The sequence below is a fragment of the Durio zibethinus genome, chromosome 1 (assembly GCF_047325235.1).
Source record: "Durio zibethinus cultivar Kanyao isolate XHJ-2024 chromosome 1, ASM4732523v1, whole genome shotgun sequence".
In the NCBI taxonomy this organism is placed as follows: Eukaryota; Viridiplantae; Streptophyta; class Magnoliopsida; order Malvales; family Malvaceae; genus Durio; species Durio zibethinus.
Window position 1 is genome coordinate 5147616 of NC_143162.1, and position 14874 is coordinate 5162489.

The window sequence follows — 14874 nt, forward strand, 5'->3', positions numbered from 1 at the left end:
TTCGTTCTATTTTTTTTCCCTATCTTCCTAACCGTAGACGTCTGTCGGAAGATTCTTCCGGTTTCAATAGCTTTTCTTCTTTGTTCAAAATCTGAGCTCCTTCGGTTCCTCCAAATCCCTTTTTCTATTTCAGGTATTTTTAGACTAACTTCATTATTTTCTTTAGTTTTTTTTTTTTTTCATATTATTAATTTTTTGCCGATCAACTTTTACTGTAGTTCGAAACCCTAGCTTTTGTTTGGCAGTCGAGAAAATTTAAATTATTGTATTGTCTTATGTGTTTTTCTTTTCTGTTCTATTTATTTTGATGTGGAAAAGTGGAATTCAAATTGGTCAATTAGTCGTACAGTTGACTTCAGATTTTTTTTTTCGCCCTATGGGATCTCATGAACTTGAAACAAATTAAGCTCGAAATTTGTTGCTTTTAGGTTTCTCGCAATTCTTAGCAACTGGAAAGAGTTTTTTTCCCCTTCTGTTTAAAATCTGCATATTTTTAAAGCCGTATTGCTTGATCATTTTAGTTGAATTCGATTATCAACAGATGTATTTGGAGATCGAATTTGTTGGTTTTAGGTTTATTTGTGTAAGGAAATTCAAATGTTATCAGGATAAATAATGTATGGTTAAGAAGATTGTTTTGTTTGGTAAGTCATTGTTAATTTCTTTTAATATGAAGATTGATTGTGTGATGAATTCTAATGCATTGTTCAATTTAGTTGTTGTTAAATACAAATTTATATTGTTTTGCTGAAGAAGTGAAATTGAAATAAGAAATCAATGAACAAGAAAAGATGAATAATCATTTGCTTTATATATTAAACCCATTGATTGTGGTAGTCACCTCGGAGGATACCATGGTTGCTGAGTGTTAACTTATTTGCATGCTTGGAGTTCTTGTTTCTAACCATAGAAACAAGTTTCTGATCCTAAGAGGAGGCAGTGTTAGGTCTTCAAATATGATTCTTGGATTACAGCTTCACTCCACTAGTATATAAAGTTGTTTTACCCTTCACCAAAAAGGATGACTTTGTTTAATGCTTTGATTGATTTGAAGATTTGCAGCACAATAGGAGACGATAGGAAGCCGATCTTGTGAAAACCATAAGCTATATTGTTGTTGATAGGCTCTGTGCAGTTTGGCCACCAAATTCATGATCCTATCTTTCAATAAAAATCTCTTGTATTTGTTGAGAGTCAAAGAGGGGAAACATCTAATTTTCACTATTTTCTTGAGGAAGGGGCATGCATAAGTGTACTTTCACATGTGCTTTCAGCTTGTTTATTATGGTTATATATTGGCTTGTGTTCCTTTATTCTTTGCCTTTTCCAGTTTTCTATATGATATTAAACTTATTTTACTTGTGATCAATAGGGCTACTTGATTTTATACAAATTTGAAGAGGATGAAGCAATAGTTTTCATGTGATGCCATCAACATGCAGACAGAGTCACAGGTCTCCTTAGCCTCTGAGGCACAATATAATCAAGAAAATATTCCTATTCAGGTAGGAGATCCCAGTGTAGCGCTATCCACCTCAAATAATATTGTGCCAGAGCAACCTGGTATGTGAATGCACTTGTACTTCTCCTTATAATAATTTTCAGTGTTTCAGTCCATGCACCATCTTCATCTATGGAAAATACTGATTGTGCATTTAATTTTTGTATGAATGTATGAATTGAATGCCTAATGCAGCCAAAAAACCAACTCGACAATGGGCTGCCTGGACACGTCAAGAGGAAGAGAGTTTCTTCACTGCATTACGACAAGTTGGGAAGGCAAGTCAATCTTACAAGTGTTATGGCTTTTACTTTTTTTCCTATTTAATATCTCCTGACACATGCATTACTTGCAGAATTTTGAGAAGATCACATGTCGTGTGCAAAGTAAAAACAAGGATCAGGTGTCTACTAGATCTTGTTCTGATTGTTTCATTATCAGTATAAGTCGGACTACAGTCCCTCGTCAATGTTTGATTTGTCCTTCTTTTTGAAATTTGTAGGTGAGACATTATTACTATCGTCTTGTGAGGCGGATGAACAAGCTTCTGGGTCCGGGATTATGTTTGGATGCCAAAAACTCTAAAGATACTAATGCAGCAATGCTTCGCTGGTAATGCTGAGAACTAATTACCTTTTTATTGAAACTTATTTATATAAATTCAATTATATTCTATGGAGGATGCATTATTACAGCACTGGTAACTAATATAAGTTTTAAGACAACCCAGAGGCATCATTATATCTATTTAGAGAAGATTTATTTGGCAGAGATGGTTCCCTTCAAAGGAAAAAAGTTGCCTGCCAGCAAGTCGTTGATGTCCTTTGAACATATTAGGTGTATAACCATGATGAATCTTCAATAAATGCCCATTTGAAGGCATATGGCACAAACATGACCTTTATGTGCTCATTGTTAAGCATGAAAGTTAGAATCTTATTGAAGGATTTTTTATGGTATCATACATTAACAGAGACTTGACCTATTATATTTTTGTTTTTATTCAAAATTGCATGTCTTCTTTAACAGGTGGTCTCTATTGGAAAAGTATAGCTGCAGAGCCTCAAAACTTCATCTAAAACCTCGAAGATTTAAAATTTTTGTTGAAGCTTTGGTTAGTCAAAAGAATCTTGTATATTACTTGTTTGCTTGTCTTTCCATTGAACATGACATTTTATGCTTGTGCTGGACTGACTGATATGTTTTACCTATGAAGGAGCACCAACTCTTGAAAGACCGGAAGAAGAATGTAAGAAAACGAACCTCTCAGGGGGAGAATAGTTCACCTACATCTCCCAATAATGTCACAAATCAGAGTAGGGCTTCTGGACATGATGCTCGTACAGTCAAACTGGTTCTTGTAGACAGTCAAAACATTCAAAAATTAGGACCTGGAAAAAGTTCATTCAAGCGTAATAGCAATGTGGGTATCAATCGTAGCAATGGCAAAGGCGAGCCGAATACCATGAAACCTGCAAGGCAACGACGGAAACCAGGTACTTTACTCCCCCAAATAAATAATTAAATTAAATAAACCATATCTCCAGATTCTTTTGGCTCGATAAGGTTTTACACTTTTGTATTTACTTTTATGTATTGCTGCTGTGATGTTATATATGCTGAGCATTGTACTAAACAATGTTGTTGATGTCATGGCTGATGTTTATTTCTAATAGCAACCTTCATCTTACGGTTTCTTATTGTTCTTGCTTTGTGTTATTAATACTTAATGTTTTAAGGCATGGTATGTGCATTCCCACAATTTACTGTTCTTGTTTGCCATTCAAAATTATGGTAAACTTGTATTGCTATACAATGCTTGGCAGGTGCCTTATCAGCTGCGTATAAAAAATGGGAACAGGCTGCAATTGCTGGGGTTTCTTTGGTCGCTGATGCTGCTGAGCATTTGGAGAGAACGATTAATGATAAAGAAATTGAGCATGGACAAGATACACCAGGTGGCCTTGAACTTAATTAATTTGTCAATTATTTCCTTGAAAGGAATTGAAATTACCATGAACATAAGAAAATTTCTCAACTCCAATTTTTTTTGCTCCAGTCCCAGGGCATAAAATTCTTCACCCAGTTGAAAATAATCAACTTCCCTTGCCTACTTTCTCTCAAAATCCTTTTGCTGAGAGCAACATACATGCTGCTGGGAAACTTAAGCTCCAACTCTTTCCAATTGATGACATTACTAGAAGAGCCTTGGAAATGGTGAGCACCAAAAGGAAATTATGTTGATGATTTTGATGTAGCATCAAGTTTTACCAGTTGGGCATCGTTAAGGAAATAATTGGTCTTCATCTCTTGTCAGGATAAACACAATCCACACTTGGAACTCACTCTTAGTATTCGGAAGAAGATATCATCAGTATTGGAGCATCTGAATCGAAAATGGGGCAACTCAAGTGTAGCATCAGGAGAGCTTATGCTTTTCCCTTATTGTGTTCAAAGAGAAAACCTTAGGGGTTATCAGAGCTGGACTCAAGCGTCCATTGTCAGTGCAGCAGATGTATATGCAACAATTGGAAGGCCCCCACTATTTCGCCTAAGGTACTTTCCGATATCGTTTTGGCCTCATTGCTATCTTCTGTGTTAGATTTGTATGGACAATTGCTGATTTATAAGCTCTTTTTGAAGGTATGGTTGGTTTTCTGATACTGAAGTTGCATTTTTGACGTGGCAAGCACCTGTTTCTTCATCCTACCTTCCAAGTGTGCATAATATGAACGTTGAAAATAGGAAATGCTCTGTTGTGGAAGAAGTACGAGTATCTGTCTCATCTACCAGTGATCTGTCTAAGAAACTTGATGATCCTTGCAAGAATCAGCCAATATTACAGAAAGAAAATAATGCCCTTGAACCTACTTTAACCGGTTTTCCCAATGACATGAGCACATACCTTACCACTGGTCTTGAAGATAATCTTGGGGATTCTCCTATTCCTGCAAGAAATGCATCATCAGATAGAAGTGAGACTTGCAATGTTCCTATTATGAGACGGTTGGAAGATGCAGTAAGTGTCCATCCCTTTCTCAAAGATTTTAAATCTGTTTGAGAGTTTCAGCTGGCAGTTATGAAGACTTTCCAACTTGTTCTATCCCAAAGCTGTGCCTTTTGTGCTTATTATCTAAGTCTGGTAGCCTTAATTTAAACTTATCTATCAATTTTATTCATTATCTTGAGCTTCACAAAATTGCCTGCTGCAAATGACTGACTAGTCATCTGCTAGATCAAGAGATCATCTCTTCTGAATTCTGCTATTAGCATCAGAGGATCCATGTAAATCTCTTTACCTATGACCTGGACACTTGCACATTATCCTTGCAGTTGTTGCCGAGGCTTCCTTGTTCAACCAACATGCCAGATTTCAAACAATTTAACTTTTATTTTTACTGCCCATTGGGACTTACTTGGTTTACTAAATTTCTTTAACAAATAGCAGTGGCGACATTTGACATCCAAGATCTGTTAGTCATGAATAGTCTTTGTATTGATTCCCTGTACATTTCTGACATTATAATTTCTTTTGTTTGCTTAGGATGATCAGAGATTGAACAATAATACTGCTGCATTATCTGCTGGAGAATGGGCTGACAGTCTCACAAACATAAGTGTTGGAGATCTTCTTGCAGAAGTGCCTCAGGACTTGGATGGTAACTGTGTTGACCGCCCTGTTGCAGACAGCTTGCAATGTCTACAGCAGATTCCATTTAGCTGTGATTCATTTGACGCAGCTATTGCTGCTCATATATCTAGACATCAAAACAAGATGGAAATTCCATCATTGGCATTCCATGTATCTTCTATCTGGGATGCTGAAGAAACATGTGATGCCTTCTCATTTCCAAAGAATCCCATTCCCTGTGCAGACATTTGCAGATTCTCCAGTGTTACTTCCCAAGCAGCCTGCAAACAGATTGCAAGACCAAACTCAGTGGGATCAAGCACTCCTACTAAGGTATGTCTTACTTCCATTCAGGCAATTTGATTGTCTAGTCTGAGGAATGGTTAACTGAAACCAGGCAAGATGTCTTTTTGGCTGCTCTCACAGGCGTCACCTGATCCAGAGGAGCCAATGGAAAATTCTGCTTGTGAAGACTTCACAGATGAGTGTCCATCTGATCCACACATCATGGATGCTACGGAAAAGGTTTTCAATGGGCTGACTGACATTTATTGGGTATGTTAGCTTTTCTAAGCCTTTCATTGCATTAACCTTCAAAGCAGGGTAGTTGTTTTTCTGAGGCTTAACTCTTAGCTTGCTTTGTTAGTAAGGGTTTGTGAAGTCATAAATTCTTTATACAACTGACTATCTTTCTTGTTCTCAACACTGCAGCCTGACTCTTTAGGACCACTAGATCTTGATGTACCATCTTGTAAGTATCATAGTGAAGACTTAATTTTAGGTGACAGCCTTGGAGATTTAAACCGTCTAATAGCAAGTAGTCTGGATGCTTTTCAAAATTGCTCATTTTTCGGGTCGGACAAGAAAGAATCAACATCAACAGTAGAAGCTCGGAACGCTGTCTCCTCAGCTTTTAAAATTGGCAGTGAGGGTTGAAATCTTAATCAAGTTCGATTTTAGTGAAGACACTAATTGAGAGTAAAAGGTATGTTTTTGGGAACTTTCGAGGCTTGACTAACAAGTTTATCTGACCTGAAAGTGTTAAGAGACAGGCTGGTGCGAGCCAGGAGAATTTTGGCTTTATTAGAGAATTTCTCTGATGAACGAGCCTTGTCAACTTGTACAAAGCACTTCACTTCCTACACTTGTGGTGGCGGACTTCTGTCAGTTTGTATCTTTCTTGTATACTTGTTTATAGTCTGACGATTAACGAAGCAACTCAAATAGACGACTCCAGATCAGCCGTTCTATATATTTTATTTGACGTTCTTGGTTTTTGTTCAGTTGCTATATGTGTTAATTGAATGGATTTTTTTGAGAAGATTCAGCTTTCCTGCTTTTAAAATTTGCATTCATATATCAGTGAGGCTGTATTAAAGCCATCTTAATTCTTAACAACCTAAAGAAACAAAAACCAAATATTCCTTTATGATTTGATGTCTTTCACTTGCATTTAATGATGAAGTGAATGTTAATTATTAATTACTGGATGCATGAATTGAAAATGAAATGAATAGAATCACACGACTGTGAATTTTTAGGCTTCGGTCGGATTTCATCGCAGGTAGAGTCGGGGTTTTCAAGTGTGTTGTCTTCTTCGGTTTTCCGTCGAAAGGGGAAGGGTCTAGTAATTGATCTTTAAGATAGTCGTTTGCGTGAGAAAATACTTATATATAGTAGGTTGTAATTTGTGTATTTATATTTGTATTTTTAAAATTAAATATTTGTATCTTTAAAATTAAAATAGACAATCTTTCAATTATATAATAAGTTTTTTAAGAAGATTTAATTTTTTTAATTTAATCCGTAATTAGTTATATATAAACTTAAAATTCTTGTATAATTTTTAATAAACAATTTTTCAATATACATTAAGTTTTCAAATTGATTTATTTTTTAATTTTTTCACATGGTATCAGAGCTTTAGGCTTTTCTTGGGAAGCAAAATTTTCAACATTTATTACTGACTTCTATTTTAGGTCTTTATTGTCGAATCCTGTTTAGGCTTTCATTGCTGAACACTTTTAAAGAAAGATATCACTACCACCAAATTTAAGGAAATGTCAACTGAAAAAATCACTAGAGTATTACAGATATCTCAGAAACAAGAAAAGTTCGATAGGAAAAAGATTAAAAAACTTATTGAAAATTCTTGAAAAGCTTACTGTGGTATGTTCTTTAGGTAAGATTTCTAGTTCAGGTAAAGCTTTCGGTTCTCATAGATTAAATGTCTCGGCTAAGCTTATTACTAGTTCTTAGGTCATTGACTCAGGAGCCACAGACCATATGACACATTCCTCACAAAAGTTTAGTACATATAACATATGTCCTAGTAATAAGAAAATTATTATTGCAGATAGTTCACTTACTATAGTGGCAGGATTAGGAGATGTTCAAGTTAATCTCTCGTTTGTTCTAAAAGATGTTCTTTATGTTCTTGGATTATCTACTTATCTGATATCTATACAAAAACTTACCAGAGATATGAATTGCAAAGTAACTTTTTATCTCTCTTATTGTGAATTTCAGGACTAAAGTTCAGGGAAGATGATTGGATTTACTAAGGAGAAGGATGGACCATACTATCTTGAGATATTAAATAACACAAGTAATATCAATAATAGTTTACCTTTGTCATTTCCTTCTGAAAAATCTTTCAATAAAAGCAAAATATGATTTTATCATTTTCGTCTTAGACATCCTTCTTTTGAAACTTTGAGAAACATGTTTCATTCTTTGTTCAAAGGATTAAATGTCGAAGATTTTTATTGTGATATTTGCGAACTTGCAAAGTATAGACGTGTGTCTTTTTCAATCAGTAACAAAAGAAGTTCTACTCCCTTTTATTTGATTCATAGTGACATTTGAGGTCCCTTTACAATTTTTAATATTTCTGGTGTGAGATGGTTTGTTTCATTCATAGATGATTGTATCAGGATCTCTTGAGTTTTTTACCTAAATCCAAATCAGATGTGAATAGTATATTTTTAAGCTTTCAAAACATGATCCAAAATCAATTTGGAGTGAGAATCAAGAGATTTAGGTCTGATAATGCAAGAGACTACTTCAACCAGAGTCTATCCACCTATTTTCAAAAAGAGAAGATTATCTATAAGTCATCTTGTGTTAATACTCTACAGCATAATAGAGTGACAGAGAGGAAAAACAGTCATTTACGAGCCATAATTCAAGCTTTTTTTTCAAGCAAATGTACCTAAATCTTACTATTGGGAGGTTGTTCTTATTGTCACACACATTATAAATAAGTTACCTTCAAGAGTTTTTAGATTTAAAACTTTTATGAAACTACTTTTACAATTTTATCCCAACCTCAACACCACAAACAATCTCATATCTAGGATATTTGGTTATACATCATTTGTTCATGTTCACGTCATAACAGGAGAAAGTTGGATTCAAGAGCGATTAAGTGTATTTTTATGAGGTATTATTCAACTCAAAAATGATATAAGTGCTATCATCCTCCTACCAAAAAATTTTATGTGTCTGTAAATATCACTTTTGAAGAAAATAAACTATTTTTTACTCAATCTTATCTTCAAGGAGAGACTTCATTCATGGAAGATAAGGATAAAGACTTCTTTTTGCTTGATTTACCCCCTTCTTCACTATTTACACCCATTAATTCTTCTGAGTCGAAACCTATTTCTGCTTAGCTCAAGTCAAACACTGAATTTGAGTCTGTACCCATTCCAAATATGAAAGATGTGACAAATGATAATATTATTCTTGATTCTATGAAGAAATTACAGGTGCACTTAAGAAGAAAAGTTTCAAATCCTGAATCAGTACCAGTCCAAGAACCTGATCCTTACTCTAGAAATGAGGTAACTATAATTTTTTACTCTGTTTCTCAAATGAGCATGAATCTCCTAAAATTATAATTAGTCATTATGATCTGTCTATTGCCATTAAAAAAGAAACCAGAGAATGTACCAAGCATCCACTATACTCAATCTCTAATTTTATATCATTTGAAAAATTCTCACCATCTCACAAAAATTTTTTTGTGAGCCTAAATACTATTTTTGTTTCAACTACATTATCCGAGGCATTATCTCAGTGGGGTGTAAATGGGTTTTCACTATAAAATATAAGGTAGATGGTACTGTTAAAAGGTATAAAGTCAGATTAGTGGCTAAGAGCTATACTCATACTTATGGAGTGGATTATCAGGAAATTTTTGCTCCAGTTGCCAAGATGAATACAATTAGAATTTTGTTATCATTGGCTACAAATTACAATTGGCAGCTTCAACAATTTGATGTAAAAGAATACTTTTCTACATGGTAATTTGGAAGAAAAAATATATATGAAGGTTCCACCGAGATTTGAAGGTTATCTAGAAGCAAACAAAGTATGTAGGCTGAAAAAAACTTTATATGGCCTTAAACAGTCTCCTAGAGCTTGGTTCGAGAGATTTATCAAAGTGATGCTAGCAATGGGATATAAACAGAGTCAAAGAGATCACACATTTTTTATCAAGCACTCTAATTCAGGGAAAGTCACAGTTCTATTGGTGTATGTTGATGATATAATTATAACTGGAGATGATGAAAAAGAAAGAATCTCTAAAACAATGTTTGGCTAAAGAATTTGAGATAAAAGAGCTAAGGAGTTTGAAGTACTTTCTAGGAATTGAAGTAGCTCACTCACGGTATGATATTTTTATCTCACAATAGAAATATGTGATAGATCTTCTGAAGAAAACTGAAAAGCTTGCATGTAAACTTGCAAATACCCCTATAGATCATAATCATAAAATTGAAGAAGCTAATGAAGATGCTACTATAAATAGAGAGATGTACCAAAGATTAGTTAGAAGACTCATTTATATCTCACATACTAGATCTGATATAGCATATGCTGTGAGTGTGGTAAGTCAATTTATGCATAGTCCTAAAGAAGTGCACCTACGGCTGCCTACCGTATATTACACTATTTGAAGGCCAATCCTAGGAGAGGTATTTTATTAAAAAGAAATTCAATGTTAGTTCTAGAAGTATATACAGATATTGATTATGCAGGTTCAGTAACTGATAAAAGATCCACCTCGGGTTACTGCACTTTTTTAGGTAGTAATCTTATGACTTAGAGGAGTAAAAAACAGAATGTGGTGGTAAGATCAAGTGCTGAAGTAGAGTTCAGAGCAATGGCTCAAGGAATTTATGAACTACTATAGTTAAAGATTATCCTAGAAGACTTGAAGATCAAGTGGGATGGACCAATGAGACTCTACTGTGATAACAAGTCTGCAATAAGTATCGCACACAATCCTATGCAACATGACAGAACAAAACATATTAAAGTAGACCGATATTTCATAAAGGAAAAATTAGATAGTGGGTTGATTTGTACACCTTATGTATCAACCAAGGATCAACTTGCAGATATGTTGACTAAAAGTCTCAACAGTGCAACATTTCAAGAAATTATTTTTAAGTTGAGAATGAAAAACACTTATTCACCTGCTTGAGGAGGAGTGTGAGAAAATACTTATTTATAGCTTGTTGTAATCTTGTAATCTGTATATTTATATTTTTATCTCTAAAATTAAGTATTTATATCCCTAAAATTAGGATAGACAATCCCTCAATTATATGATTAGTTTTTTATGACGATTTAATTTCCTAGTTTAACTCCTAATTAGTTGTATATAAATCTAAGATTCTTATATAATTTTTAATAAGCAATTTTTCAATATACATTCAATTTTTACACTGATTTATTTTTTAATTTTTTCGTAGTTTATTTTTGGTAAGGTAGCCAATTATTATTTTCAATTTTGTCATCACTCATTACCATTGTTACATCGGTTTTTAAATATATTTTTTTATTATGATGGTTTGTTTTTAAATATACTTCTTATTATTGATTTTAATTTTATCATTATATTATTTAATTTATCATCACAATAGTTAATTTCATCATCATTATTATTTTTAATTGAAATCAATTTTATTCTCGGTCAATTATACCCTTTAATATTTGTTTTCTCTTGTGACAGTGAAACATCACAAAAATCTGTCAGAAACATCGATTGCTAATGAACACTGCACTAACTTCAAAACCGACAACATGATCCAGTTGTTGTTTGTCGTCTCTCAGACCAATCTACAATTTTGTTAGTCGACGAGTGTTCTCGAATTAATTGATGCCGTAGTTACTAACCTAACCTCATCAAATCTGTTACTATTTATGTTCCCTCCTGTCTTTATATGCTATGGCATTCCAATTATTCCACCCCCATCGTTTCGTTTGTCTGACAGTATTTTCTCTCACACCGAACACTCAAAAGAGAAAATGGAGAAGAATCACCAAAAGCCTCATGCTATCATGATTCCTTACCCTCTTCAAGGCCATGTGATCCCCTTTGTTCATCTTGCCATGAAGCTTGCAACAAAGGGCCTCACCATCACCTTCGTCAACACTCAATCCATCCACCACCAGATAACCAAATCCCAACCCAACTCCACTACTTCCAACGATGACATCTTCACGGAGGCACGTAAATCAGGTCTCGACGTTCGTTACACAGTAGTCAGTGATGGTTTCCCACTCCGGTTCGATCGTTCCCTCAACCATGACCAGTTCTTTGAAGGTGTTTTACATGTCATGTCGGCTCACATAGATGAACTCGTGGCCAACACAATAGAAACAAACCCTCCTCCAACTTGTTTAATAGCCGACACTTTCTATGTCTGGTCCTCCATGATATCAAACAAGTATAACCTAGTTAATGTTTCCTTCTGGACTGAACCAGCTTTGGTCTTTACTCTTTACTACCACCTCGACCTGCTTATAAATAATGGTCACTTCGCTTCTATTGGTACGTAACAACCTCATTTCTTGTTTTTTTTTTTTTTTGTTCTATCTAGACGCCACACGACGGTTGATATGATACTCTAACTGGATGATTATCGTTGTTTTCAGATAATCGTGATGATATAATCGATTACATCCCTGGGGTTCGAGCTATAGAACCAAAGGATTTGATGTCATATCTGCAAGCATCTGATATATCAACGGTGGCGCATCGTATAATCAACAAGGCATTCCAGGACGTAAGGAAAGCAGATTTCATTATTTGCAACACAGTACAAGAGCTTGAACATGAAACAGTCTCAGCCTTGAATGAAAAGCAACCAACTTATGCAATTGGGCCCATTTTCCCAACTGGGTTCATCAAGAGCGTTGTGGCTACGAGCTTGTGGACCGAGTCTGATTGCACCCAATGGCTCGACACAAAGCATCATGGGTCAGTTTTATATGTGGCGTTTGGTAGCTATGCTCATGTTAGTAAAAGTACTATTGTGGAAATAGCCCATGGGCTTTTGCTTAGTGGGGTGAGTTTTATTTGGGTGCTTCGCCCTGACATTGTGAGCTCTGATGAAACTGATTTCTTACCCGTTGGATTTGAAGAAAATATAAAAGGGACGGGTATGATTGTTTCATGGTGCTGCCAAATTGCTGTGATCTCACATCCAGCGGTTGGTGGGTTCTTAACTCATTGTGGGTGGAATTCTATACTAGAAAGTGTATGGTGCACCGTACCGATGATTTGTTTCCCTCTGTTGACTGATCAATTCACTAATAGAAAACTAGTGGTTGATGATTGGAAAATTGGACTTAATCTTTCTGATAATAAGCAAATCAAACGGCATGAAGTGTCGGAGAAGATACACCGTGTGATGGGTGGAAAATTAGGTGATGAATTAAGGAAGAATATCAAGGAGGTCAAAAAGAAGTTAGAGAATGCATTATCAACCGTTGGATCATCTGAAGAAAACCTCAATCGATTCATCAGTGATGTACAAATCAAAACTTGGAAGAAACGTGGATCCGCTATGTGTCATGGGGTCAACTCATCAGCAAATCATGCTTAGATTATGTGGAATGATGATCTGTGTTGTATAATTAAAATAAATATCCATGAATTTGTTATTTATTTATTTTATATGAAATATTATTTTCATATATTGTAGATAAAATTCTTAACGTGATGTCTAAATTATAAAATAAAATTTAAAATTTCACCAACAAAGTATTAGATAATTTTTCTTTTCATGTTATTAATGAGTTGTTTGGTCTTTCTATTGTAAGAGAAAATAATATTGGGAAGGAGCCGAGTTCAACTCTTCTTACTGAATAAAGTAATTAAAAATAAATCTAAAATAAATTTAAAATTTTAATTTAATTGATTCATATAATTATTTTTTTTAAATAATATCACAATAAATTTAAATTTTAAATTAAATTTCAACACTTACAACTCATTTTTATATTTGCATATTCCAACCTTATTTTACCCAAAAAAAAAAAAAACTTAGAATAAATTCATCACATGTTTGATTGCATGCATGCAATCCATCCTCCACTTGAATTAAAACTCAACAATATTTTCTCTATTTTGATACTTTCATGAGTTTTAATTTGCCCTCATTGATGTGAAATATAAACAATCTAACCACTTAAAATTGAAAGTTCATGCTATTTCCTCATATTCAATAGGTGTTTTCATTGTTTTCTGCTCTCGTTCTTTCGATGACTAGAAGGAACAACAAATTAATATTTTTATGTCTCGTTGTAGAACTTCTCATTCTCTTATGCCTTATACTCCAACATCAAGCAATCGAAATTCTTCAAAGGCATAAGATCAAGTTTGCTTCTAACTTTTCATACGGAACAATATTGAATTTTATCACTACACTTAAATTTCACTGAATTTAATCATTATATTTTTAATTTTGTTTATTTTTAAATAAAAGTATAATGATATCAATAAAAATTTACGATTTGCATTAGTGAAATATTTCATGAAATTTTCTAATTGTATTATTTAAAAAAAATCAGTGAAATTAAAAGTATAATGATACAAGTCAATAAAATTAATATATTTGATATTGAATCCAAATTTGGCCTTAATCCCTCCAAAAAAAAAAAAAAGGTTTTTAGTGATTTGTGCAGATAATAAGTCACTTTTCAAAATGATTAATGTTGCTTTAACATCTTCCTCTTATTTTGTCCAAATGCATTAGGTTATACGGTTTCCTCGACATTCTTTTCCAAAAGTTTCCATTCCATCTACATCAATCCGAAATCCAGAAGAGAGAGAGAAAATTCTATGTATAACATATATTTCTACCAGCTGGTGAATATGTGATTGACGAAGAATGTACATGTTGTTGCGATATTGTTGCACATGCATTCGAGGTTTGAAATAATTGAGGGGTAGGGCCATTTGAAATTTTTCATTTCTGGACCATTATTTTATTTCTTTTGAAACTAACTCACTATTACATGCAAACTATGAGCTATTCAAATCTAGCAAATTCGTTTTCCCTGTAAAAAGGAGTTTGATGAAAGCCCTTGATTGGCTCGTTTCATCAACAACTGATAATGAGACAATTTTGATGAAGGATGTGATTTTTTTTTTCTACGTTAGTGTATTAAACGAAGAGAATGATAAAACCTTAATCTAAGATTTGTACTTGTATTTCCATTTCACTCAATTATATGACATTTCTAAATTAACAATGATCAAGACATAATAGTTTTTTACACCACTAGAGGTGGTAATTTGGTACATTTGGTTCAGTTTGTTTATTTTCAGGTTCAAGTTCATTTCGAGTTTGAATCATTATGAAATTGAATATTTTGAATTTAAATCATTTTAGATTTGAGCTGTTTGAGATATAATCTATTTCATATATCAAGATCT

The 14874-nt window shown here is 33.9% G+C and overlaps 2 protein-coding genes across 7 annotated transcripts; both read left to right on the plus strand.

Moving 5' to 3' along the window:
* The first annotated feature begins 3 nt into the window (after positions 1-3).
* LOC111311828 (TSL-kinase interacting protein 1) lies at positions 4-6453 on the plus strand. 5 transcript variants are annotated; one of them, XM_089760363.1, is made up of 14 exons: positions 4-133; positions 1373-1563; positions 1697-1779; positions 1857-1904; positions 2004-2113; positions 2531-2615; positions 2718-2997; positions 3328-3459; positions 3561-3718; positions 3819-4057; positions 4145-4520; positions 5046-5465; positions 5535-5687; positions 5844-6453. In XM_089760363.1, the coding sequence occupies exons 2-14, from the start codon at positions 1437-1439 to the stop codon at positions 6066-6068; spliced, it is 2436 nt and encodes an 811-aa protein (XP_089616489.1). In that variant the 5' UTR covers positions 4-133; positions 1373-1436; the 3' UTR covers positions 6069-6453. The 5 variants fall into 5 exon arrangements, with proteins under 5 accessions (XP_089616489.1, XP_022767312.2, XP_022767313.2 ...); XM_022911577.2 differs by having other exon boundaries at positions 5559-5687; XM_022911578.2 differs by lacking the exon at positions 4-133 and adding an exon at positions 241-644 and having other exon boundaries at positions 5559-5687.
* Positions 6454-11141: 4688 nt separating this feature from the next.
* On the plus strand, positions 11142-13197 carry LOC111311030 (UDP-Glycosyltransferase superfamily protein). Of its 2 annotated transcripts, none has more exons than XM_022910407.2 (2): positions 11142-11982; positions 12087-13197. In XM_022910407.2, the coding sequence occupies exons 1-2, from the start codon at positions 11352-11354 to the stop codon at positions 13037-13039; spliced, it is 1584 nt and encodes a 527-aa protein (XP_022766142.2). In that variant the 5' UTR covers positions 11142-11351; the 3' UTR covers positions 13040-13197. The 2 variants fall into 2 exon arrangements, with proteins under 2 accessions (XP_022766142.2, XP_089615365.1); XM_089759239.1 differs by having other exon boundaries at positions 11142-11964.
* The last annotated feature ends 1677 nt before the right edge of the window (positions 13198-14874 follow it).